The sequence below is a fragment of the Rattus norvegicus genome, chromosome 9 (genome assembly GCF_021556685.1).
Source record: "Rattus norvegicus strain SHRSP/BbbUtx chromosome 9, alternate assembly SHRSP_T2T, whole genome shotgun sequence".
Taxonomy (NCBI): Eukaryota; Metazoa; Chordata; class Mammalia; order Rodentia; family Muridae; genus Rattus; species Rattus norvegicus.
The window spans coordinates 106,951,708-106,978,404 of record NC_141542.1 but is presented as its reverse complement, the minus strand read 5'-3'; the positions used below and the strand labels follow the sequence as shown (position 1 = coordinate 106,978,404).

At 46.6% G+C, this 26,697-nt stretch overlaps 1 protein-coding gene, 1 long non-coding RNA gene and 1 pseudogene across 24 annotated transcripts in view; all 3 read right to left on the bottom strand.

The window, feature by feature from the left end:
• Ube2f (ubiquitin-conjugating enzyme E2F (putative)) overlaps positions 1-5,309 on the bottom strand; it is a 35,180-nt gene extending 29,871 nt beyond the window's left edge. For 5 of the 20 annotated variants that reach the window (XR_015628758.1, NM_001399155.1, NM_001008381.2 and 2 more), the window contains exons 1-2: positions 5,192-5,309; positions 1,169-1,302 (exon numbers count right to left, since the gene is read on the bottom strand). Coding sequence is in view for 16 of the 20 variants with exons in the window: in NM_001399155.1 (NP_001386084.1) it covers positions 1,169-1,286 (118 nt within the window). In the remaining 4 variants the exon portion in view is untranslated. Of the gene's footprint in view, positions 1-1,168; positions 1,347-4,781; positions 5,082-5,191 lie in introns of those variants that run through there. The other 15 variants (XR_015628759.1, XM_087566883.1, NM_001399154.1 and 12 more) reach the window with 8 other exon arrangements.
• Positions 5,310-10,403: 5,094 nt separating this feature from the next.
• Positions 10,404-25,063, bottom strand: Pkm-ps10 (pyruvate kinase M1/2, pseudogene 10). Of its 4 annotated transcripts, none has more exons than XR_015629745.1 (4): positions 24,762-25,063; positions 23,125-23,203; positions 11,646-11,912; positions 10,404-11,279 (listed from the first exon to the last, which is right to left on the bottom strand). It is a non-coding gene; the product is annotated as a pyruvate kinase M1/2, pseudogene 10 (long non-coding RNA). The 4 variants fall into 4 exon arrangements; XR_015629746.1 differs by having other exon boundaries at positions 23,113-23,203; positions 24,762-25,060; XR_015629744.1 differs by having other exon boundaries at positions 11,646-11,917; positions 24,762-25,060.
• On the bottom strand, positions 17,914-19,578 carry LOC148003846 (pyruvate kinase PKM pseudogene; annotated as a pseudogene).
• Positions 25,064-26,697: the final 1,634 nt, after the last annotated feature.

The window sequence follows — 26,697 nt, the reverse complement described above, 5'->3', positions numbered from 1 at the left end:
TTCTCAGCTGACACCCCAAGACTGCTCCAAGCGCTGCATCTACACCCCAAACACTTCAGCCTGGCTCTCCTGACTCTGGGCCACCTCTACAGATGGACTCTCAAGGATTCTGAAAAATCAAATACTATTAGGTTCATCCAAGCAAGGTGTTCCAGCCCTATTCTCTGATGTTTATGATCTGGATTGTTCTGAATTTATAGACAAGAACAAGATGTGAACGATAATTTTACTTTTAACCAATCATCATAAGTTTGTCAAGATTTAAGCTAATTCAAGATTTAAGTACAGAAAGTATACAAGAAACCCTATTAAATCTGCATAAACCCACTGCTTCAACCTCTACACGTATGTGCTTCCACATGTGTACATCCTTGCCCCCTACCCTATGCACACAAGAACGCAAATGCCACATATATACACCTGTGCACACAAAAGGAAACCCTTTTTCAAACATAATTTTCCTTTACAAACATGACCAGTTACTATGACCTTAGGAGAATTTTAATCATAATTCTGTGAACTCTAATAACAAAATAAAATATGTATTGTTAACAGGTCATATATTAGTGTGTGTGTGTGTGTGTGTGTGTGTGTGTGTGTGTGCGCACTCATGCATGCGTGGGCATGAGCTTGTGTGATATGTGACATAATTCTCTGAAGACACCAGATTTTCACAGGACTCCTTAGGCTACGCTCCACATGAAACAAAAAAGGACCCTCAGAGCACTGGCTCCAGGCTGGGACTGCTGCTGTGCATCCTACAGGAAAGGGGACAGCAGGGGAAATAACAGCAGCACCCATGTGCCTGGTCCTTGCTATTACAATACCATTCTCTGCCTGGTACAAATCCTTCCACTGTAAGTGACAAACAATCACACACTTTTTTTTGGGGGGGGGGGTAGGATCTCTTCACTCTACACACTGATTGTCCTGGAACTTACTGTGTAGTGTTCAGGCTGGCCTTGAACTCACAGAAATGAGCCTGCCTGTACCCAAGAGTGCTGAGCTTAAAGGTGTGCACCACGATGCTCGGCTGATAATTATACTTTACAATTATTTCAAAGAAGTATTTCCACTCAACAGACTACTGTGCATCCATCCCAAGGAGCCTGCAGACTCGCTTCACTTTGTTACAGGTATAAAAACAGCCCCCATGGCTGACAATTACCTTTAACAAGCAACTTGTCTCTCACAGAAACCCTCCGAGTGGAGTCGGATGTGGAGGCTGAGGCCCGGGATCCTTTGAGACCATCATCCCGCTTCAACTTGCTTGCCAGAGTTAGCATTACTGCCACCTTTCTTCTGGAAGACAGGCAAGGGGAGGGTTAGGGCCATGTCTCCAGACACTAGACAAGAGAAATACATACACGGGTGTTTTTATTTTAGAGTCTCTAAAATTTGTTTAAAATTTTCTACATATATTAATAAGACTAGATTCCTTCACAAGGAATCTTAACAAGTAATGTTTAGGGGAGCCACAAGTTCACACTCACGAGGTACAGTGTGTGCTGGTTCAATCACAATCAAGCCCCACCCACTCCCACAATTGTACTCATTCACCAAAGGTTGCAAATGGAAGGAAGGGAGTGTCCCCGAAGCAAAAGGATCAGGTGTGGCCTGAGGGCACAAGTCTCTAGGGCAGAAGGGGACATCGATGCTTTGCTTTCCTTCACCCTCTAAGGAAAGGTACACAGCCTTCAAAGGACTGCTGCATTTACTGATTTGCAATGTCAACATCAATACCCCAAACTGGACTCTTCCCTGGCTGCTTCAGACTCTCAAGCCATAACCTCCCTGGGAAGGACAGCAAATTCCAAAGGCAGGTGAGGGAATGCTCCTGACTGCCTACCACAAAAAGGGCTGCCACTCACCCGGTAAGCCTTCGACTGTTCGACTGTTCGTTCAACAGCCGCATCAGAGCAACAACTGCCGGGCAGAAGGTGTAGCACTTCGTGTGCCTGCTCTCCGCTCTCACTATCAGCATTCCCTGCAAGGCTTTATTTGTTCTAACCGATGGACCAGTGGAGTGAAGATATTTGCACTCCGAGTACAATTTACATTAGGGTGTCAGCGATCCCTACCTCCACAAGCTGCCTTCTGTGTCTATTATACACTTCCATCGGTCAGACACCCCTCATACCAACACTCCAGCAAGGGTAAGTAGTACAATATTTGCATAGTTTCCTTTCTTGTTTTAAAAGCATCTCCTTTCAATATAGGCCTGATAATTTCTCAGTCAAACAAAATCTAAAACTTACAGAGGAAAAGTTTTACCTGAGAGGTCAAACTTAAGGCTCAGACCTCGAACACAAGAATATTCCTCTCTTCAGAATTTAAAAACCCTCAAATGCAACTCTTTTGCCTAATTTCTCACGCCACGTTCTGTGTATCCCTAGTAAAGGGCAGATTTCACTTTGTATCACGTGTCACAAAAACAAGACAGTGACTATGATCCTCCCATGACCCTGCCACAATAAGGACTGGTTACACTGGCCACAGCGGCACACACCTGTAACATCAGTATTTGGGGGGCTGAGGGAGGACTGTCAGTTGGAGGTTAGTCAGGGCTACAGTAGATGTATCAGAAAAGGAAGGTAAAAATACCAAAATAAAATCAGAAAGTATCATTTGTCTAAATGTACCAAACAATTCTTGTATTGCACATCAGTATGCTTAAGCTCATAGCTCTGAAATCTGGGAAAGACTCCTAACACTAATGCACACTGGCAGACATGCACACACACACCTCCTGAAACAGGCCTGGAGGATGAGTGTCCAAGACACTAAGCTATAAGAAGCACTCACCACAAAAAAAACTAGTTTTCATTTAGATGTGTTGTAAGTGTGGGTATGGTGTAGTTTATACAAACATTGATCAGTCATGAAGTGATGGGCCAGTTCAGTCCTACTCTGTAATAGCTTCTCCTTAGGGGCATCTATGTGAAAAGATGAGCCTTGTCAGAACACAGACATCCTCCAGTCTTCGCTAAGTCACTTCCCCAGAGGGACTCCAGCCCACAAGCTCCCAAAACAGCAGAACCGTAACAATGTTTTCCTGCCTTGTTGCCGCCTGGAATGATCTTGTCAGAAATTCCTCAAGCAGGATCATGAGTTAGTGCTTCCCACCTTGGCCAAGTCTAAGTCCACCACTCCATGCTCAGACCTTGGGCCATCAGGGGTGTCTGACAATGTCCAAGACAACAACCCTATACACTGCTGGGACCAGTGAGGATGTTCCACACGAGGACCATTAGGTTTTCACCTTTGGTATCACTAAGGCAAGTGGTGGAAAGTGAAACGGGAAAGCACTGGTTAAGGGTTGAGCAGGCAGTCCCTAGTGGTCACAACAGCTTCTTGGAAAATGAAGAACAGAAGCTGCTCCACACCCTGCAAACCTGCACTTGGCTGCTTAGACCTGCCACTGCAGTCCAAGGGCTCTGCCTACTGCTCTCACACCCTCAGAGGCAGAGGATGGGCATACCATGCTCTACTCTGTGTGGTGTGGATTCTAACTTGTAATCTTCAGTGAGCTGTAGGCTTTTCCAGTAGGACATGTTGTGTGAAGACTGTGCAAGGTAGAAAACAACACTGGTGGTGTCTCCACAGAAAACCCAACACGTACTTTCTGATACTCTAAGGCAAGTAAGATTAGAGTATCCGCTATTTTATCTATCATCTGCATCACTTTCACTAGCATGTGAGGGAATAAACCAAAGTCTCAATTTGGAAATGTCCCACAATCAGAAAATTAAATCTACACAAGGGGATCAAACAAAAACAGTTACTCGAACTATCAAAAGGGTAGAAGTTACCTCTGAATTCTCTTTCCCTCCTCAACATGTCCCACCTCTAGAAAACCCCACTTTGACCAAAACTTCCCTTTTCTTGGGGGAAAAAAAAATCACACTGTGACTAAGGCAGTATCTTGGGAACAGATCAGCTATTCTGAACAGCATGCTGAGTTTCAAATTCCACAAGTTGTAATTGGCCCACTTAGTTCCTCCTCTGGGTGGGACCAGCCTTTGGGCCATCCAAAGAGGACTGTAGTGTGTTATTTACCAGTCTCACCAAATCATGTTTATTCAGCATTCCTATGTGCTGTGCTGAAATCAAGCTGATGTCCCCTGGGCAGGGCCAGGCAGCTCAAGGTGAGGCTAACTCCTCACTGACAGTTCCAATCGAAGCCATTTAAGAGAGGACTACGGGGCTACTAAGGATGCCTAACCTCTCAAGTCTAAAGAAACAGACTGAAACTTTAAACTTTTTTTTTTCTTTTTTTCGGAGCTGGGGACTGAACCCAGGGCCTTACGCTTGCTAGGCAAGCGCTCAGACTGAGACTTTAAAAACTTCCGCACCCCAGTATCGTACAGCATGAGTGCCCAAGGGCCTCTAACCCGGTTTATTGACTGACCGCCTCCGGACTCATCTTTGATTTTGGGTACTGAATGCCAAGTTAATTCTGTCCAGGTTAATTCTGTTCCTGAAGTTCCCTCCATCACTATCCCTCTTAATTCCCACCTATGAGTCTCTCTCGTACTGCCGAGCTCCCAACATTCGGCCCAAACAGCTAGGAAGCCTCGGCACCAGGCCCACCAGCCACCTCACTGTTTTTCAACACCACCCTGCTCATTTCTGGAACCTTCTGTTCAATCTGATAACCAGGTCTTGGGATGCCCTCTTTCCCTTCACCGCCAAGCCCTACCAGGTTCTTAAGGAGAGCAGATTTCTACCCACAGGCCAGTCTCCCCTCCAGGAAGCCGCCTTCAGCAACTCCAACCCACCGGCAGCCCCGAGGAGTGGGGTCCAATGCCCACCGGAGACGGAGGAAACTGAGCCCGCTGGAGAGAAGGCCACACCCCAGGTGACACGCCGCGGAACCGGGTCAGGGACCGAACCGGGCCAGGCGGGCCGGCCGCCCCTCCTCCCCGCCCTCGCCGTGGCGGGCTGTGTCCACCTCCCGCCTCCCTTCAGGGACAGCGGCCTCCCCGCCGCGGCCTCGGCCTCCCGGACGGCCCGAGCTCCGGACCGTGACCTTGCGGGCGGCGGCACGGGGTCCGCCTCGGCCCGGCCCTCAGAGCCGCGGGGGCTCGCTGCCCGCCCAGCGCTTCCCGTCAGCCGCCGATCTCGCGGTCCCGCGTGGCGCCCGGCGAGAGGAGCCGCGGCCTCAGCCCAGCCCGCGCGACCAGCTCACCTGAGCACCGCGAGTCAGGCGAGGCAAGCCGGCACCCAAAATCATGCCCGGCCAGCAGCGGCACCGAGTCGCGCTGGCCTTCACAGCCGCACCGGCTCCCGGCGGCGGGACCGGAAGTGGCGGGGCGGGGACTGCGCCGTGACCGCAGCGGTCACTTTAAAAAAAAAATTCAAAGCTATAAAGAACTTTATTGGCAGCTCCACGCGCGGACAGTCGCGTACACCGGCCAACTAGGTGACCGTCGCTCATTGGTGGAGAGCACGACCTGAGGACAGGCCATGTGGCAAAACCTTTACTGATTGGTCATGGAGGCACCTGCGTCCAGGACCCCGGCACACGGCCTTCCGGCTTGTTTCCATTCATTTAGCCGCTTGATCCTTCCGTGTACCACACTAATACAGTGCCTGCTGGTGGAGCTATAGCCCTATGCCCAGCACCAGTCCTGAATGCAAACGATCCGACCTGTCTGCAGCTGCATTAGGGCTACGGGATTGTTAGAGGTGCAGATTGCATCAGGTGGCTGATGGATGTGAGGGCACTCTTCCTGCTTCTTATTTTTTAATTTCTCCTGTTCCTAGTATTCCTATGTGCACTTTAAAAATCTGCTTTAGGCCTGGAGTTTGGGGGGCATACCTTCGATCCCAGCGCCCGAGAGACAGAGGAAGGCCTGGTCTACATATTAAATTCCAGGACAGCCAGAGATACGTAGAAAGAGCCTGCCTCAAAAATACGCTTCAGGCCCCTAGATGTATAGCAGTGGTGGGGGAACTTGCTTTGCATATGTAAGGCCCTGTAGTTCCATTTGCAGCGTTCTTCTTGCAGCTCATGGGGTATGAATTCTCTGTCCCTGTGGGACTGGAGATCTTCTACTCTGAGAGAAATAGGCAAGACTCCTAGAGAGGTAGGGCCTTGAAAAGAGAATATTTGCTGTGGAAAAGACCAAGGAATGTTAAGATTTCATTTATTTTCTTTGTGGTTCTGGGGAACGAACTCCAGAAGTCTCACCTGCAAAACACTACCCTTGAGCTACATGGCCCCTAGATCCTAAAATTTCTTTCGAAAGAAGGCAATTGGGCTCTGTGAGTAAAGCATTTGTCGGCATGAGGACCTGTTTCCAAACTCAGGTGGGAAGATGTGAAGCCTAGGCAGAGGAATCCTCAGAGGATTAGGACCAAGTACCCTGTAGAGGGAAAGAGATCCTGCGATGAACAGCCTAGATTACATAGAATTCCAAACCAGCCAGGGTGACTTAATGAAAATCTGTCTTAAACACAAAAAAGTGAAGGAAAGTTATCCTTAGATCACCCGATGTAGCACATACATAGCTACACACGTTACTCGGGCTCACGTGTGCGTACATCAGATACATACATCAGATACACACTTGTGCACAGATATGAAGGGTAAAAGGCAGCTGGGCATGGTGGCACTCAGCTTTAATCTTAGCACTTGCCAGCCTGGTCTACATAGTGAATTCCGGGATAATCTGAGCTACATAGTGAGACCCTGTCTCAATAAACAAACAAACAAACAAGGCTTTTGATCTAAGGGAGGCCATGAGCAAAGAAGAGATGGTACTTGTATTAGGGTTCTCTCGAGTCACAGAACGTATGGAATGTCTCTATATTGAGGCAATTTATTGTGATCCAAGTCAGAAACTCAAGATCTTCCAGCCTCAAGATCGAGATCACAGGTGAGCCCTCTGATTCTGGATTGTAGTTTAGAGCAGATATAGTCAAGTTGACAACCAGGAATAGCTTTTACAGTACTCAAGTGAACTCTTTATGACAAGCCACCTTATCCTCTCAGGAAAACACCTGTTCTTTGTTCAGCTAACTCTTGTCTCATTTTCCTTTTATTTTTTTTTAAACATTTTATTTATTTACCTGTACACGTGTGTATGCCTGTATATGTGTCCAAAGTTAGGGGAAATTCCTTGGATGCTTGAGTTACAAGCAGTTGCATGGGGGTGCTGGGAGTTGAACTCAGGTCCTCTGTAAGAACCGTGCATGTTCTTAACCACTGAACCATCTCTTCAGCCCTTGTCTTATTTTCCTAAGCTTAAACAGCACTATCTTACAGCTCCTCTCCTGTTAGCTCTCCCCGCTCGCTCTTCTTTGGACCCACACCAGGTGTTCAGAACCCATTTTGTTGGCAAGTTCTGCAAGAGTGTGCAAAGTCCTGGTGAAAAAAGATAAGAGCTTGAAGCCAGACTACAAAGGCAGACACAGCTGGAACCAGTGTCTCACCAATAGTGCCTGAATCTCGACATTGCAAAGAGGTGAGTCACTTCTAGGTCCATTTCATGAGGGAGCCTCTTGTGCTCACCTAAGACTTACCAAGAGCCTACTGCATTGTTACCTTATATCATCCTCACAACAGCTCTGGGCAACACTTTTCTGTTACCTCCAGCTTTCAGGTAAGGGACCTGAACACAGAAAATAAGTAGTGTTTTGTTTTGTTTTGTTTTTTTGTCCAGCATGGCTGAACTTGAATGTGAATCCAACCCATCTGTCTCTGGGGTTCAGTCCCAGAGACAGGCTACTAATGCCAACAGCAAGGAAAGGGACAAAAGACTCTGAGAGACAGACTGAATGGATCTCTGTGGGTTTGAGGGCAGTTTGGTCTGTACAGAGTAAGCTCTGGGACATCAAGGGGGTACACAGAGAAACCCTGTCTCAAAACAAAAAAACAAAGCCCAAACAACATCAACAAACCCAGCAGCATCATTACAACAACAACAACCATGCCACCTTTTACAGTTTAGCTCTGGTAGAGGACTTCAGTTCCTTAGGGGTGGGGAGATAGGGAGTGATTGGCAGGCCACACAACAGTTGTTTAAAGCATGCCTGCTGTATACTCTGGATCCTAGGGATATGCTGATTAGTCGGGAAGTGGACCTTGCAAATTTAAATAAATGGAGGCCCAGAGTTGGGTTTGTCTTGAATTTTTCAAGTGGGTGTAGCACAACCTCCAGGGTCCTCGTGTGAGGGAGGCAGGCTGTCAGTCAGGGCAGCAGGGGATGATGTAAGCATTGTTGAACAATTTAAGGGGTGTGGCGTTCAGGTAGTTTCTGGAGCTAAAACAGAATTCCTCGAGCCTCGGAAGGAACTTGGCTCTCTGACGCTGTGGCCTGGATTAATTGTGTCTTCTCCAAACGTGCTGAAGTTCTAACTCCACTGCCTCAGAATGGGACTTTGCATGAGCTTTCCTTCGGAGACAGGGTCTTTGGGGTTGAAATGGGAGGTAAATATTTCTGTGAACAAAATGGGAACGCGAATGCTCATCCCTGGTATTTGAAACTCTCTTGGGTGTGTCCACACAGTCTCCATCTCTGTGTAACCGCTTGGAGTCTTCCACTGTCACTGGAGATGGGGGAGAAGGGATGCAGCGATCCATCCCTAACCAAAGCCATACAGCACAAGCGGGGCTGACATTAGGGTGCAGCTCAGGTGGCATCTATGAGGAGGAGGAGCCACCACTTAGAGCGCTGTGTTGGCCTCAGGAGACTTAGCACAACCCCTCAGGAAGCTGCTCTTCAGCCTCCTGATGCTGTTACAAAATCCTGAGGCAAAGAGGGAGGGGCTGCTCAAGTGGCTGAGCAGGAATGAGCACTTGTCACCAAGCCCAGTGACCCAGGTCAACACCCAGAGCCCAAATGGTAGGAGAGAACTGACCACTGCAAATTGTCTTTTCGCCTCTAGACTCAAACTGTGGCACGCTCATATAACCCACACATGTACACATAAAAATAAATAAATATCTAGGAGGTGACATAAAACCAAATAGCTAGGCGAGTGCCACGCACACTGTAAGTCCCAGCACTAGGGAAGGAGAGGCAGGTGGATCTCTCTGAGTTCCCAGGCCAGCCTGGGCTACAGAGCAAGTTTCAGGACAGCCGAGGCTACACAATGCAACCCCCATCTTGAAAAACCCTAGCTAACTTAATTAATTAATTAACTAATCAGTTAATTAAAAGGGGAGGGTGAGAGGGTTTTAGAACTAAAGGCACTTGCAACCAAGCCTGATGACCTGAGTTTGATTCCCAGGGTCCAAATTGTGGGAGGAGACTCCCACAAGTTGTCCATCGACCCCCACATACACACCATGTATATGCCTGGCGGGTGGGTAGGGGCAGGCAGGCAGGCAGGCAGGCAGGCAGACAGACAGACAGACAGACAGACAGACAGACAGACTTTGGCCTAGGCAGGGAAACCACAGCAGGAAGGTACAAATTGGGTACCATGGAGACTTGGAGGCCCCTCAGGGAGCACTGGGCATGATTCACTAAGCTCCCGTGAGTTTGCCCGGGGAATGCTCACTGCAGAGCCATGCACCTTGATCACTATGCAGTCTGTGTGGAGCCGCACAATTGCTTATTAAAGTAAATAGCACCGTTCAAATTGTTTCCAGTCAATGACTCCAACCTAAAGAAGACAAATACAAATCCGAAACTAGAAAAGAACAATGAATAAGAATGAATGTCGTCTTTGTGTGGGACAGGAGCATTTGGGGTGAATTTTCTTTCATTTAAAACATTATTATTATTTTTAATTGTGTGTAGGTGTGTGTCTGCATGTGGCTATGTTCCCAGGAGTTCAGGAGCCCATGGAGGCCAGAGGCATTCAATCTCCAATTTCCTGGAGCTGGAGTTACAGACAGTTGTGTGCTGCCTGACATGGGTGCTAGGAGCCAAGACTGGGTTCTCTGGGAAGAGTGGCAATTGCTCTTAACCTCCTCCTTCTCCTCTTCCTCCTTCTTGTCCTCTTCCTTCTCCTCTTCTCCCTTCTCCTTCTCTTCCTCCTCTTCTTCTTCCTCCTCCTCTTCCTCCTCCTTCTCTTCTTCTTCCTCCTCTTCTTCTTCCTCCTCTTCTTCCTTTCTCCTCCTTTTCGTGACATGATTTCTCATGGCTATCCAGGAAGCTCTATAATACTGGGCTGGCCTGAAACTCAGAAATCTGCCTGCCTATGCTCCCAGATTGGTAGAATTAAAGGCATCCACAAGACCTGACTCGCTCTTCCTTCCTTCCTTCCTTCCTTCCTTCCTTCCTTCCTTCCTTCCTTCCTCCCTCCCTCCCTCCCTTCCTTCCTTTCTTCCTTTCTTTCTTTCTTTCTTTCTTTCTTTCTTTCTTTCTTTCTTTCCTTCTTTCTTTCTTTGATTATTTTTCTATGTTGTCTTCATAATGACAATAAGGTTTTTTTTAAAACAGGACTAAAAGGCTGATTGACATCTTTAATTCAAACATTTAAGAAGCAGAGGCAGGTGGATCTCTGTGAGTTGAGTTCAAGATCAGCATGATCTAACAAAATAATAGACAAACAAGCAATAAATAAAACATGAGGTGGGGGCATTTTGCTTAGCTTGGGAGAGGCCTTGGGTTCAAAATGAAACAAAAAAGATCAACCTTTAATCTGGAACACAGTTCTCATGTCACAAAAGGTAGAATTTCAGTATGTGACACGTGCCTTTACTTGGAAGGCTGAAGCAGGAGATTGCTGTTTGTTTAAGGCTAGCCCAGGCTAGCCCACATATAGTGAGACCTCACTTCCTCGAAAGAAGGAAGGCCTGCGATAGTTCAGAATTCAGTTGGTGAAGTGTTTGCCTTGCCAGCAGGAGGGCAAACATTGCAGAGTCCATTTAGAGCGAGAGAGCGAGAGAGCGAGAGAGCGAGAGAGCGAGAGAGCGAGAGAGAGAGAGAGAGAGAGAGAGAGAGAGAGAGAGAAAGAGAGGTGGGCTGCCCTGGTGCTGTTTGCATTTTAATACTAATTATGCTTCTCCAGGAAGGGCAGCCTAGGAAGAGGAGTGAAACTCAGGTGACTTCATCAGGACCTTCTCCCCATTTTAACTTGTAAAATAAAGGCTAGAGCTGGTGATTGGGCAGGGTAGTGCAGTGGTGGATCTGCCTGACCTAGACGTGCCGCTTGTATTATCTGAGGTGTGTTTTCATTGCATAGGCTTGTCTGTGTTGGAGGAGTTACCACAACAGAGGGAGTCATACATGCTGACACCCTCTTATAATCCTATCTCTGGGGAGGCAGATGGTGGCTCCTTTAAGGCTTGCTGGCGGACAGCTTAGCCATTGAAGAATCTGGAAAACAAACAAACAAGAAACAGTTCCTGAGGAAGATGAAACCCAGTGTTTCCTCTAGGCCCACATGCATGCATACACATGTAGAAGGCATGAGCACCTGTGTGGGTATCTCACAGAAACCTCTAGAAGAGATCTGGGATACCAAAGGTCCTAGGGTAAGGATCCCTTAGCCCTCTCCCCTGCAGGTTGGTATCTGTTCATTTTCCGAGGCTTTAGTGGGGACCACCAGGATGGGGCAGGCCAGATTAGCCCTTCAGGTCGGTTCACTGCAGGGTGTGCTTGTTGCTGCCTCTGGGTAGACACATTTCAAACCCAGCTGCAGCTACCGTTTGTATGGAGAAGCCATCACCCCTTGCTCCCTACCCTTGCCAGATCAGGATGAGACCTCTTTAGTCCCGAGCCTGGAGGAGAGCAGACTTCATCAAAGAAGACCCCAGGGGTCACAGGCACGTTGTTGAGTGAAGATCTTTGCATCTATACAGGCATGGTAAGGCCCTGCACTGTGGGAAATGGCTGTCCCTTCTGGCTCCAACTCAACCTTAGTCATGGTGGTCCTGCTGGTGTGGAGCCACTTGTGAGCTCCTTGCTCTGTGCTGTGCTCTCCCGAGGTTCCAGAGTCCATGCTGTAGACTGTCCTTCCCGGGAACAAGCATAGAGGCAAAGGGAAGACAGGGTCAGGACTGTGGGATGGGGTTGTAGTTTGACAGACTAGGTTACTTCTGCCCCTCCCAAGCCCCACTGTTATTAGGGACCACCTGGTATACACCGGTCATGGCTGCCCCAAGCAAGGTTACCAAGTGAGTCACACGTGGCAGCATCTAGACATGGGTGGGGCTACTGGATTGAGGCAGGGCATTGCTGTGTGCCTGACACTTGAGGCGACTTTTCTCTGCCTCCCTCTGGGCCAGCAATTCTCAATCTGTGGGTTGCGAGTGACCCCTTTGAGGGGAGTTGAATGACTCTTCCACAGGGGCCACATATTAAATATCCTGTATGTCAGATATTTACCTTATGATTCATAACATAAGCAAAATTACAGTTATGTTGTAGCAACAAAAATAATTTTATACCTGTCCCCTTCACTCCTATTTTATACCCGTCCCCTCCACTCCTCATCATTATGGGAGTCAGCGAGCAGAGGCCCTCAAGGGCATGAGATCAGAAAAGCTGGCCCTGCCCCTTGTTGGCTGTGATATTAGATGAGCTAGCCCAGGCAGTGCTGGAGATCTAGCCCAAAGCCACAGCATCTCCACGACACAGGGCAGCATCAAGGTATCTGAGGAGTCCCAGTGAGAATCCAGCATTGATAGTGTAGCAGAAGCCAGAGGCTTCAAACCAGACCATGGCTCATTGCAATGAACATTTGCAAGATGTTTTCAAAAGTGACTAGAATAGTATGAGACACGGTACAGCTTCCACAGTGAAAATTCTTTTCCTCTTGGTGGTTAGGTTGCAAGAGCTGAGGACAGTTATGAAGGAACAGGATTAGGGTGCATACTGTGAAATTCACAAAGATTATATATATATATATATATATATATATATATATATATATATATATATATGATTCTCCTTTTAAGAAGGTGCAGAGGGTGCGTTCTCTGGGTCATTCTGGTCCCTGTGTCCTGTAGGGACTGCCACCCTGGCACTCTGAACCCTACAGTGTCAGGGGAGGGCTGTGACCCATGCACTTCTGCAGCCTCACAGCACTGGTGGAGGATCTGGATGTAGCACAGCTCCAGCCTCCAGGGGGCATCCCAAGGACATGGACTGAGGAAAGCCTAGAAATAACCTACTTGTGGAAGTTACTCTTGCTTATGGAGCTCTTTTGGTCTGAATCTCAAGCCTCAGGCTCCCTCTGTTCACCACTTTAAGGGAGAGATTATGAAGGGCCTTTGTTTCCAAGTGGAATGTAGACCTAAGCACAAAAGCTAAAACAGCAAGCTTTGTGGCTCCTGGAGAATTCACCAGAAGAATGCTGTCATGGGGAAGACCAAGATTCCTAAACACACACACACATACACACACACACACACACCACATACCACACACGCACCAACACACACACACACTACCACACACCACACACATACACCAATACACACACCACATATACACCATACACACCAACACATACACCACACACACACTACCACATACACCACACACACAAACACACATACCATACACACACCACACCAGCACACACACAGCACACACATACCATACACACACCACACCAGCACACACACAGCACACACATACCATACACACCAACACACACACCAATACACACACCACACACACCAATACACACACATCCCAACACACACACAATACACACACCATACACACTACCACACACACACCACAAGCATACACACTACATATACACACCACCACACACATCACACACATATACACATTACACACATATAAACATCACACACATATATACACACACACAGAGACACACATACCACATACACACATACACATACCACCACACACACCACACTATCCCGCACCCCACCACGGTACAAGGACACAGTGGACACTGAATTTAAGACTCCCCTTCCAGAGCTGGGGATGTAGCTTAGTTGAGAGTACTTGCCTATCTATCACCCTGGGTTTGAGCCCTAGTAACTATGATGCAGGGACTGAACAGACCTATAATCCCGGCTTTCAGGAGATGGGAAGATCAGAAGTTCAGGGTTGAGGGCTGAATGCACCAGTGTCAGCCCAGGATCCCCAAGGCCAAGTTCTCAGCACAAAGGAGATTTGTTTGCCCCAGATGGATAGAGGGCAAAGAATAAGAGACAAAGACTTAAAGTAGCAGACAAGGAAGAGGGGAAGGGAACAGGGGGGCAGGAAGGATAAAGGACTGAGGCTGGATAGAAGAGGAGACAGATGTGGCATATAGAAGAATGTTGGTTTATAAAGGTAAAAGGGGAAAGATAAGGTTTTTAATTTTAATTGAACGTGTTAATTAGATGAGCTGAAGGAGACTTCTGATTGCTAAGACTTCAATACCTAGATAGCTGGACCTTGGTGGTCAGCCTCAGGAGGAGGAAGTGGTCAAATAAGGGCAAATAAGACTTTGGCTAGCTTTAGGAATGTAGTCTAACAGGTTTGTTTGTTTGTTTGTTTGTTTGTTTGTTTGTTTGTTTGTTTTTTAGCAAGGCAGAAGAAATGGTGGAGAATGACAAGCCTGCCAGAACCATGATCTCCAGGGCTGTGTAGAGTCCCTTCAAGGTCAGGCTGAGATACTGAGATCCTGTTTCAAACAAAAATGAAAACAAAAACAAACTGAAAGAAAGAGAGAAATAGGGAGAGAAGGGAAGAAGGAAGGGAGGGAGGGGGGAGGGAGGGAGAGAGAGGGAAGAAGGGAGGGAGGGAGGGAGGGGAATGGAAGAAGAGAGGGAAGGAGGGAGGAAACTTCTTTTGACTACATGACTCGGGTTACAGGACATTTGATCACACTGTGAACCTCTGAGATTGTGTTATTTCCTGGAAAAACCTGTTTCTAGTTGGGGTGTGGCTCAACCCTAACACTCACACCTCTATTTGGAGAGCTCTTTGTTTATTGTAAACAGGATTAAATGAAGTCACCTATTGAACTGTAGAGACCAATGTCGTGAGGCCACAATGTTTGGCTGATGCATGGTTCAGTGATGACTCGTTAAGCACTGATGGAACCAAAACATGGAAAGCAGCAGACCAGGGAATGGAGTGGCCAATACGGAGGAAGGAACGGCAAAATCAGTGCAGCACTGTGGGCTATATGACAAACACTCGGAGTTCAGTTCATGGAGCATGTACAATACTAGCTCTATGGTCATCAAAGTGGAAAGATACACGGCAGAGATAGCCGGTCCTGGGAGGCACTAATGGAAATGGAAAAACCTAGCAAAACTTAGCAAGGATATCAAATTTAATGTAGCGCATACGGGCAAGACAGACAAAATGTCCGAAAATGATGAAATGGTAGACAAACTGGCCTCGTGTTTAATTAAGACTAGAAAATTAAAATTTGCCAGGGAATACATTCAGAATAAATCAGCAAGAATGATAACTCACACATTCGAGTAACTTGAAAGTCTACCCCTAACACTAAAACAATAAGGAGATGGAGAATCAAATTATACCAAGACAATCCTAGGAGAATATCTATTATAAGGAATCCAGAGGCAGGCAGTGGTTCATACTTTTTATCCCAGCACTTGGGAGGCAGAAGCAGGCACACAGGAATTATAGTGCTTTAAATTTAAAAGCTGCTTACATAAAAAAAAGGTTGAAATTCAAAATGAATCTCCTTTATGATCTAAAAATAAGTACACTTAAACCTTGAAAAAAAATATATATAGAGAGAAAGGAAATAGAGGTATATATATCACACATACTAAGGTATTTTGGTTTCAAATTTTCAAAAGATTTTTTAAAATTTTAATTAAAGATAATACTTTTTTTGTTGCCAAAAACCATTTTGCCCTAGGAAAGATGTAACCTACTGTCTTAGTTAGGGTTTTATTGCTGTGAACAGACACCATGCTGAATCCAAGTTTTATAAAAGACAACATTTACCTGGGGCTGGCTTACAGGTTCAGAGCTTCAGTTCATTATCATCAAGGAGGAGCAAGGCTGTTGTGGTTTGCCCTGAAGTTATCTGTATTTTGATGCTAATTCCACTGCCCCAAGGACAGCTGCCTAGTCACATACTCAGGAATCAGGTGACTTCACCAGAACCACCTTCCCATTGAATCTGTAAAGTACAGGTGAGGGGCAGGTACAGGATAGAAGGAGGCCTGTCATTGGAAGAGAAGGAAGGATGGACGGGAGAGAAGTTTGAAGGAAGAGGAGGCAAGAACAGAAAGGAAGAGACAGGACAGAGGAGAGGGTGAGAAGCCATGGCAGGTGATGTTAAGATTCTGCTCTGCGTATTTACAGGTTGTTATTAATGTTCCTAAGGGATGGATGGTACCGGGCTTTGTATGTTTAAGTGGGCAATTATATCTTATCAACTGGATCTAAGATTATTGTGTTGAGTGTTCTTTTATGTGATGGTTTGAGTGTAGGAAAGTGTGAGTGTAGGAAAGTGTGCGGTGGCAGGAGACACTGGGCCGCCGAGGAGTTGGGATGTGTTTCCGCCAAGATATCTAGCAGATATCTTGGGGCACCGCGGTGTGGACCTAGCGGGGTTAAAGACACCCTGCTTTTTTTTTATTTTTTAAAATTTTTATACTTTTACAACAACACATGGCGGCCGGCATCAAGGCAGGCACGGTGCAGGAGGAGCTGAGTTCTTCATCTTCACCCAAAAGAAGCCAGGAACAGACTGAGCATCCTCCAACAGCTAGAAGGAAGGTCTCCAAGCCCACCCCGCAGTGACACACTTCCTCCAACAAGGCCACGCCTTCTAGTAGTGCCACTCCCTGGGCCAATCATATGCAAACCATCACGTTGCATTCCCTGGCCTCCATAGACTTGTTCAAACACATGAGGCTATAGAGGCCATACCAAAACTTAGCATAATAAAAAGTACATTTAGTCCAACTTTACTGCTTTTAGTCTATAGCAGTATCAACAATGTTAAAAGTCCAAAGTTCAGGGGCTGGAGAGATGGCTCAGTGGTTAAGAGCACCGACTCCTCTTCCTGAGATCCTGAGTTCAAATCCCAGCAACCACATGGTGGCTCACAACCATCTGTAATGAGATCTGATGCCTTCTTCTGGTGTGTCTGAAGACAGCTACAGTGTACTCATATACAATAAATAAATCTTTAAAAAAAAGTTCAAAGTTTAAAGTCTTTTCTGAGATCCATCCAATCACTTAACTGTAATCCTCGAGGGGCTGGGGATTTAGCTCAGTGGTAGAGCGCTTACCTAGGAAGCGCAAGGCCCTGGGTTCGGTCCCCAGCTCCGAAAAAAAGAACCAAAAAAAAAAAAAAAAACAAAACTGTAATCCTCGAATTAAGACAGGCAACCAATTGGGCAAACGTCATACTCTGTCATCTCCAGGTCTGATGTCAAAGTGGTCTTCAAATCTTCAACTCCTTTTTCATCTTTGATGACTGTAACAAACTTCTTCTTCTTCTTCTTCTTCTTCTTCTTCTTCTTCTTCTTCTTCTTCTTCTTCTTCTTCTTCTTCTTCTTCTTCTTCATATATATATATATATATATATATATATTTTTTTTTTTTTTTTTGCTTCAGCTGGGCACTATAGCAACAGACCTGGAGACACTGCAGAACACAAAATGTAAAGTAGAGTGCAGTGACGGCTGTGGAGTACACAAGGAGGAGGGAAGAAGCCAAAGCTGTTGGGAAAGCAAATCAGGGCCACAGCTAAAAATCATCTACACTGGCTGGAACCCTGGGTCCCCAGGCCCTCAGCCCCTACTCTTGCTGTTTCCTGATTCCAGATCAGGGCTGGGAATTCTCTGGAAAACTTTCTACAGAAGCAAAGAACACAGTGATGATGCTGCCCTTCTGGGATAAAGTCGGATTTCCAATCCTGCATTCCTCTCTCACCCCTGGCTCAAGAAGGGCCATGAAAAATAGCTGGGCTCCATTGAATGTTTCAGAGGCATTAATTTTCCCTGGTGTCCCAGCCCACCAGCGCCATACTATGGCCCAGAGTGAGCACTACAAGCATAGCTGGTCTAATGGATAGGATAGGGGAGGGGAAGGGACAGGGGCTAAAGAGGGACTCCAGAGGGTCATCAAGGTACAGGCACTACATGCATAGGGTTGGTGAAGCCAGAGCCAGGGAGCCACCCGGTCAGCACAATGACATCTTCCTTCTTGAAGAAGCTTCAGGCCTTGTCAGCATTCATGGCCAAGTTTACGCGGTCAACATCCTCAGTCCAGGCATCCTGTACAGCATCCTTACACAGCACAGGGAAGATGGCACAGTCCAGATGGGCCTGGTGAGCCGTCTGGGGATTGCGCGTCACAGCAATGATAGGAGCCCGATGGCGGTACCGGTCCACTTGGTGAGTACTTCTGCCAGACTTGGTGAGCACGATGATAGCCCCACTGCAGCACTTGAAGGAGGACTCAACGGCACCCATGGTGGCAGCTTCTTTGGGGTAATGGGCGCCAGGCGGCGGAGTTCCTCGAATAACTACAAGTGATAGATGGCAGCCTCTGCCTCTCGGTCAATCAGGTGCTGCATGCGAACAGCCGCCAGAGATTAGTCCCCTTTAGGTTTTTCGCCAGACAGCATGATAGTCTGCTCCATCTAGGACTGCATTGGCCACGTCACTGCCTTCAGCACAGGTGGGGCGTGGCTTCTTGATCACGCTCTCCAGCATCTGTGTGGCACAGAGGACAGACTTCCCAGCTTGGTTGCATCGTCGGATCATCATCTTCTGAACCTGGAAGACCTTCTCTGCAGGAATCTCAATGCTCAGGTCACCACGAGCCACCATGATCCCATCACTGGACCCCAAAATCTCATCAAACTAATGGACACCTTCATGGTTCTCGATTTTGCTGATGACCTTGATGCTCTTGCCCTTCTCTCCCAGGACCCTTCCTAACCTCATGCACGTCGGCTGCCTTGCAGATGAAAGACGCAAACACCATGTCCACGTCCCGCTCCACCCCAAACTTCAGATCCTGGATGTCCTTTTCTGACATGGCAGGGAGGTCCACAGCAGCACCGGGCAGGTTCATGCCCTTCTTGCTGCCCGAGGAGCCACCATTCTCCACCTCTGTCACCAGGTAGTCAGTTCCTTTCTCCTTCGCCTGCAGAGAGATGAGCCCATTGTCCAAGTAGATCTTGCTACCCACCTCCACCACCTTGCAGATGTTCTTATAGTCCAGCCACAGGATGCTCTTGTCACAGTTCTCCATGTAGGCGTTGTCCAGGGTGATCTTCAGCGTGGCTCCCTTCTTCATCTCCACCTCTTCAGGGCTGCTGCCCTTGATGAGTGCCGTCCGGATCTCAGGTCCCTTTGTGTCCACAGCCACCACAATGGGACGGTAGAGAATGGGATCAGATGCAAAGCTTTCTGTGGCTGCACGGGCATTCTTGATGGTCTCTGCATGGTACTCATGGGTTCCATGAGAGAAATTCAGCCGAGCCACATTCATCCCAGACTTAAACATCTTCTTCAGCATCTCCACAGATCGGGGGCAGCGCCATTGGTACAAATGATGCCAGTGTTGCGGGCCATGATGGGTGTGGAGTCAACGTCCAGGCAGCGCGTGTGTTCCAGGAAGGTGTCAGCCATGACTGCATCGAGCTGTTGGATCTGGTCTGGATGAAGCTAGTCTCTGCTTCGCTGTGTGACTTTGGCTATGTGAGGTCCTCAGGCGTAGTTTAGATCCTGTTGTGATACCTAAAGCAGACGTCTGTTGAGTTAGGGCGTGTTGCTGCTGTGTGGGCAACAAACTTCTTTTTCCCAAGCTGGTTCCACTCTCTGTTAGCAGCTTTCCTCAGCAGATAGCCCATGGCTCTGGCATCTTTAACATCTTTTGGTCTCCAAGGCAGCTTCAATGTTACAGCTTGTTTCAATGTCTGGGATCCACACATGATCCTCTAAAGGGCTGGCTTCACTTCTCTAGCTCTTCCTTCTGTAGCACTCTAAGTTCAGGTTAATCTACTCCATTGCCACTGTTGTTCTTGGTGATCATCCCATGGTACTGGCATCTCCAATACACTGGTGTCTTCCATTGCAACTAGGCTTCACCAATAGCCTTTCATAGGCTCTCTTCATGGTGCCAAGCCTCAACTCCTTTGTATGACCCCCTTCAGTTCTGGGCCATCAATTGCAACTGAGGGTGCACCTTCACCCATGGCCTTCCATGGCCTCTCACAGTGCCCAGCCTCAGCTGTTCTTCATGACCCCTTCATGACTTCAAAACAAATACCATCTTGGGGACTCTTACACACAACCAAGTCCAGCCATAGCATGAGGTACAACCTTGGCATCTCTGGAACACAGCTCTCAAAAAACACTTCCCAGATTTCACCTCAGTGATGCTGATCTCTTTCTTAGCTCCAGCTAACTAGCATCAATTGTCCCAGTAGCCTCCTTCCCCTCTTGAATATAAAGCCAGAGACACATCGCTGAAGCTGCTGCATTCTGCTGCTTGCATGGCCCCCTTGTTCTATTACATTATCACTAGCTTCCTCTTTTCTAACTCCTTCAACTGCCTCAGCTTGGCTGTCCTGGATCTTGCTCTGTAGATTGACCTTGAATTTAAAGATTTGTATGCCTGTCTCCTGGGATTAAAGGTTTGTACTAAGTCGCTTAGAGCTAACTTAACTGGGTGGGGTCTTGCACCAAGGTCACTGCTCCCTTAATTCAATTCAATATTCTTGAACACAGGATTCAGCTCCATTCACTTCCTGTGTCCCTTTGATACTCCTTATATTTTGTATTTTTCCTTTCTCAACTTCCCCTTTTTCATTTTCATCAATGCTCTTCCAGAGACTTAACCAGAGAACAAAGACTATGATGGGTGTTTCTGAGACTTCCTTTGTCAGTGTAATTAATCTGAGTCTTTTCACCTTAGCCTCAGGCAGACTCTTCAGACAAGAGCAAAAAGCAGTCACATTCTTCACCAAAATACTACAAAAGTAGTCTTTACAGTACATACTGAAATTCTTCTCCTCTGAAACTACTTGGGCCAGGCTTGCACAATTCGAATCACTCTCAGAAACAAAGACTTCTGCATTCCTACTAAGACAGCCCATTAAGCCCCATTTAAAGCCTTCCACTGCTTTCCAAATCCAAAGCCCCAAAATCCACATTCTTCCAAACAAAACCGTGGTCAGGCCTATCACAATACCCAACTCCTGGTACCAACTTCTGTCTTAGTTATGGTTTTATTGCTGTGAACAGACACCATGATCAATGCAAGTTTTATAAAGGACAATATTTAATTGGGGTTTGCTTATAGGTTCAGAGGTTCAGTCCATTATCATCAAGGCAGGAGTATGGCAGCATCCAGGCAGGCCTGGTGCAGGAGGAGCTGAGTTCTACATCCTCAGGCAGCTAGAGGGAGGGTCCCCAAGCCTACCCCTAACAGTGACACACTTCCTCCAACCAGGCCATACCTTCTAGTAGTGCCACTCCCTGGGCCAAGCATATGCCCTACCAAAAAAAATAAATAAATAAAAAGGAACCCCCAAAATTAGGGTTGGACAGGGTTTTGTTTTTAATCTTTTTAAAAGAAGAAAAGCATCCAACTAAGGAATCTGGAGACTACTGGACAAGTGAAACATCTGAAGAAAAAGAACAGATTATCAAGAAAACCCCCCCCCCCAAAAGAGTAAATGGACCAAATGGTATCGCCCACCTCCAGCTTGTCTCTGCTGCCCCTCTACAGACATAAGCGGCAAATGGTCTTTTTGTGGTCTCAATTCAATTAAAAATTAAAGCCAGCTTTGGGGTTAGAGCCTGACTCTCTCCTTCTCTAAACTTACACATGCTTGTTAAAGGAAAGTCCAAAATCTCTGTCTCATCTCAAAAGAACCACCCCGTCTGGGACAGAGGACCACAAAAAATAAGGGACTATTTCCTATTGCTACTAATCTCATAATCTTTGGTTTTCATTTGACTCTAAAACTTCTCTTATGGTATAAATATTACCTCGAAATCTTTAACATTATTATGTATACACCAGCTTTCTGTCGTGACACAGTAGTAGTACAGTAATAAATCGTAGTCATATAGAGTACTAACTAATTCTAGAAATAAGCTCCATCTAGTTTCCAGTACACATTTCTAGGTTTAAGTCTGAACCTGAGAGGTACTTAATAGATTGTGGTCCTCAAACCTTTCTGACATCTGCTGAATATTACATTTACAATGCTTAAGTTTTCTACCATTCCTAACAGTAACCTTTGGGGTCTCCAAGAAGATGGGGCCCTGCAAGAATGACTCCATCAGGATTGTGGTAGCACTAACCCCTGGGAAAAGCTGCCCATGTCCCTTCTGCTGCCATGCTCTGCAAAATAGTGGAGGTCTTTGCATTGACTGCTATGTTCCACCTAGCCAGGTTTGTCACTTGGATGACAAACACTACTCAATGATCAGCTTCAGACTACAAACTTCTCAGGACATTCAAACTGCTGAGTTCAGGCAGGAGACCGACACCAACATTTTAAAGAACTTTGACTCAAAAATACTTAATCTAACGTTGCCAAGTACAACCAAGATGGACACTGTGGAGAGTTTGGCAGAAATAGCTTCATTATTGCAAACCGTTCTACTGTGCTAAGAGTTAAGATCTTTCCCTTTTATTTAAATAAAAAGAGGGAAATGTTACAGGATATTTGAACACACTTTGAAACCCAAGATTGTGTTATTTACTGGAAAAACATTGTTTCTAGCTGTGGCGTGGCTCAGTTCTAGCACACACCTTTAATCCAAGAGTTTTCTATTCATTGTAAACAGGAATAATTAAGTCAACCATAGGTCAAGGGGTAGAGCAAGCAACTAGTTGACAGGGAGCGAACATAGGAAAAACCATAGAGAGTGGGAGGAGGGCAGGAGGATGGATAGAGAGACCACAGGAGGTAGAAGGGAGAGACATTCAGTTGGAGAAGTTTTGAGGTGGCACGGAGAAGGAGAAGTTCCTTTTCCTTTCGGCTCATCAGCTGTAGAGGAAGGTCAGCCACACACTCTCGCTGCCTCTCAGCTAGTAGGTTTTCACCTAGCATCTGGCTCCCAAGTCTTCACTGGCAAAACTGAACATTTGAGATTTTGTTAAGAAACAACAGTTAGGAAAGTAAAGAGAAATGCTGGAGAAATGGCTCAGCAGTTAAGAACACTTGTTCTGGCCAAGGACTAGGGATTCAGTTCCCAATACCCACATGATGACTCACAATCACCATAACTCCAGTTACAGGGGACACGGTGACCTCTTCAGATCTCCACCAGGCACTCATTTTAAGATGAAAGTTTCTAAAAAAAAAAAAAAAGATGAAAGTTTCTAAGCTACTTAACAAAATTACATGAACAGAATAGCTCATGAAAGCCTGAGGAAAGCACAACTCTTTAAGAGAACTACCCAGGCTGGAGAGATGGCTTAGCAATTAAGGTCATTGGCTTAGGATGGAGAGATGGCTTAGTGATTAAGGCTGCTCCTGCAGAGATTCTGAGTTCAATTCCCAGAAACCACATGGTGGCTCACAACCACCTCTAATGGCATCCGATGCCCTCTTCTGCATGCAGGTGTACATGCAGATATGGCACTCAGATATAAAAATAAATAAATCATTTAAAAAAATCTACCAATTCGGTTTTGATGCACACGAAAGAGATAAAGAGGGTGGGAGAGATGGCTCAGTGGTTAAGAGCACTAACTGCTCTTCCAGGAGTCCTAAGTTCAATTCCCAACAACAACCACATGGTGTCTCACAACCATCTGAAATGGGATCTGATGCCCTCTTTTGGTATGATTGAAGACAGCGATGGTGTACTCATATAAATAAAATAAATCTTTTTTTTTTTAAACCTAAAGTAAGCAGAATTTTGTGTATAGCATGTAAACACAGTCAGCCTGTGAGCGGAGTGCTCTTATGAAGAGAAGAGCGGTTTGTTTGTGGTAAGTATCTTTGTGGTAGTTCGCTGGGACTTCCTATGGTTAGTAACCTCAGGAGACAGGTTGACCACTCCACTGTTAATTTCCTCACCCAACTGATTTTCTCAATTGTTAGAAAAAGAAACCATTGTCCCTTTCAGGCGGAAGCCCATGTAGGAGTTCTAGTTGACATGGTGACTGTGGGTGAGGCAAACACTTTCAAGGGACCTGGCAGTGTTTACTCAAAGGGCGAGGATCCTCTTGGCCCACCAGTCTATTTCTAAACATTTATTTTAAGGACAAAAATAAGGAAGTAATTATCAGAGCATCATATAAACAAAAAGGAGAAAACCCTTGCCTCTGGGGTTTCTAAAATCTCTGCTCACTCCTGAAAAAATGATATACAATCAGAGCATAATATAAACAGAAAGGCTAAAACCCCTGCCTCTGGGACTTCTAAAAACTCTGTGGTCACCTTTGAAAAAATGTGTTTCCAAGACAGGGTTTCTCTGTGTAGCCCTGGCTATCCTGGAACTCACTCTGTAGACCAGGCTGGCCTCAAACTCAGAGATCCACCTGATTCTGTCTCCCAAATGCTGGGGTTAAAGGGATGTGCCACCACTGCTCACCCTGATACATATTTTTAATAATAGGTTTTTAAGTTGAAAAGTTATTTACAATATAGAATGAGCCAATTTTTGAAGAGTATCTATTATTTATGCATCTATTAAAGTTTAGACAGCATTTAGCGTTATCTGAGCGCTAGGAATTAAGGCTAGGGATTCTGTTTTGTTGTTTGTTTACATATCTGTCAATTTGCAGAATACTTCCATAGTAAAAAAAGGGGGGGGGCTTTTCTTAAGTGTGTGTGTGTGTGTGTGTGTGTGTGTGTCCGTCCCACAGCTTACATGTGGCAATCAGAGAACAATTTTCTTCTACCTCATTTGAAGCAGGGTTTTATGCTGTGTACACTAATCTGCCTGGGGCTCAGGCTCTTCCTGTCTCTGCTGGGATTAAAGATGGCGCCAGCTTGACATGGCGTTGGAGAGCATCATTGTCTTATGGGGTTTCCATTGCTCTGAAGAGACACCATGACCAGGGGAACTCTTATAAAAGGAAACATCTAATTGGGGCTGGCTTATGGTTCCAGAGGTTCAGTCCATTCTCAGCATGGCAGGAGGCATGGCAGCCCACAGGCAGACATCATGCTGGAGGAGCCAAGAGTTCTACATCTTGATCTGCAGGCAGAAGGAGACTATGTGTCATACTGGGCATTGAAAGACCCCAGCTTAGCAGCAGTAACGCCATTTTACAAGGCTGTACTTAAGATGACTGGTTCAGAGAAAGGTTAAAACACTGAGTACAAAACAGCTGCCAAGCAGGATGTGTTTGGTTGAAGGCCTGGCAACAGGACGACTTCGGTTGAGCACCTGACAATGAAAAAAAAGCCCCGAGAGAGGTCCCACACCCTGGTGGGGGGCCGAGTCAGTCGTTATGTTCCAAGAAGGTAGCTAAGAAACTTGCCCCCGGGCTGAACCCTTGGGGGGCCGAGTCAGCCGTTATGTTTCAGGAAGGTAGCTAGGAAACTTGCCCCCGGGCTAAACCCTTGCCATATTAGAATCCACCAATTATATCCCTGTAACCATGCATCTGCTTCTGTATGCTTGCTTCTGCTCCCCAAAATCCTATAAAAGCCCATCCTTGGTTCCGTGGGGTGCGCCAGTCCCCCGAGTGACTGAAGCGCCCGCAGGTGCCTGTGCCTGTGTATCCCGACAATAAACCAAATCCTCTTGCTGATTGCATCCTGTGGTGTCTCGGTCTGGTCTTTGGAGTTGGAGGGTCTCCATCCTGAGGGAAAGTTCTCCCTGAGAGCTTTTCAGGCATAATGAGCATAGGAGACCTCAAAGCCTGTCCCCACAGTGACACACTTCCTCTAACAAGGCCACATCTCCTAACAGTGCCTCTCCCTATGCGCCCAGCATTCAAACACGTGAGTCTATGGGGGCCATACCTATTCAAACCGCCACAATGCCCAAAGCTTCCACAGTGAGTTCTTCACCTATCAAACCACCATCCCAGCCCAAGAGCGTTTTTAAAATATTTATTTATTTTATGTATTTGGTACACTGTAGCTGTCTTCAGACATACCAGAAGTAGATATCAGATCCCATTACAGATGGTTGTAAACTGTCAGACCCTCTTGGGTCCCCCACAGTGTTTGTGAAAGATCCCACGCAGAGAGACCCTTACTCAAGTCTTGGGAAATCGCGGACCCCAGACACAGACCATTTTGGATGTAATAAGCAAAGGCGAGGTTTATTACGGAGACCTATTACAGAGATCTCCGGGCCGACACGTTTCTCGCACAGGAGACAGAGGTGTCGACCCTGAGAGGCTGGGAGAAAGAGCATTTAAAGGCAGAGGCTGTGAGCACCAGGGGATGGGGGGATGTCAAAGGGGAAGGCACCACAAGTTACAGGACTGTTTTATAGCTCTAGGAGATAAGGGGACAGACGCCAAAAGGTTTTATGGCCCCCTGGTTCCTGGAACAGAGCTACTAAATCAGGAGAACGGTTGGGTCTTTAGGTCCTCATTATTTTTAAAAGTTTGTCAAAATTGATGAAGCGTCTGTATTTGATTCGGTTCTTTTTTTCTTTTTCGGAGCTGGGGACCAAACCCAGGGCCTTGCGCTTCCTAGGTAAGCGCTCTACCACTGAGCTAAATCCCCAGCCCCGCGTCTGTATTTGAAACACCTCTGGTTAGGCTTGGGCTGCCCGGTTTCTTGGAGTGCTCTCTGCAGGACACAATGGCTGAAAAGCACAAGTAGGGGCTTATCAGGGTCTGGAGGACGTCTGGTTAAAGTATGACTCTGAGT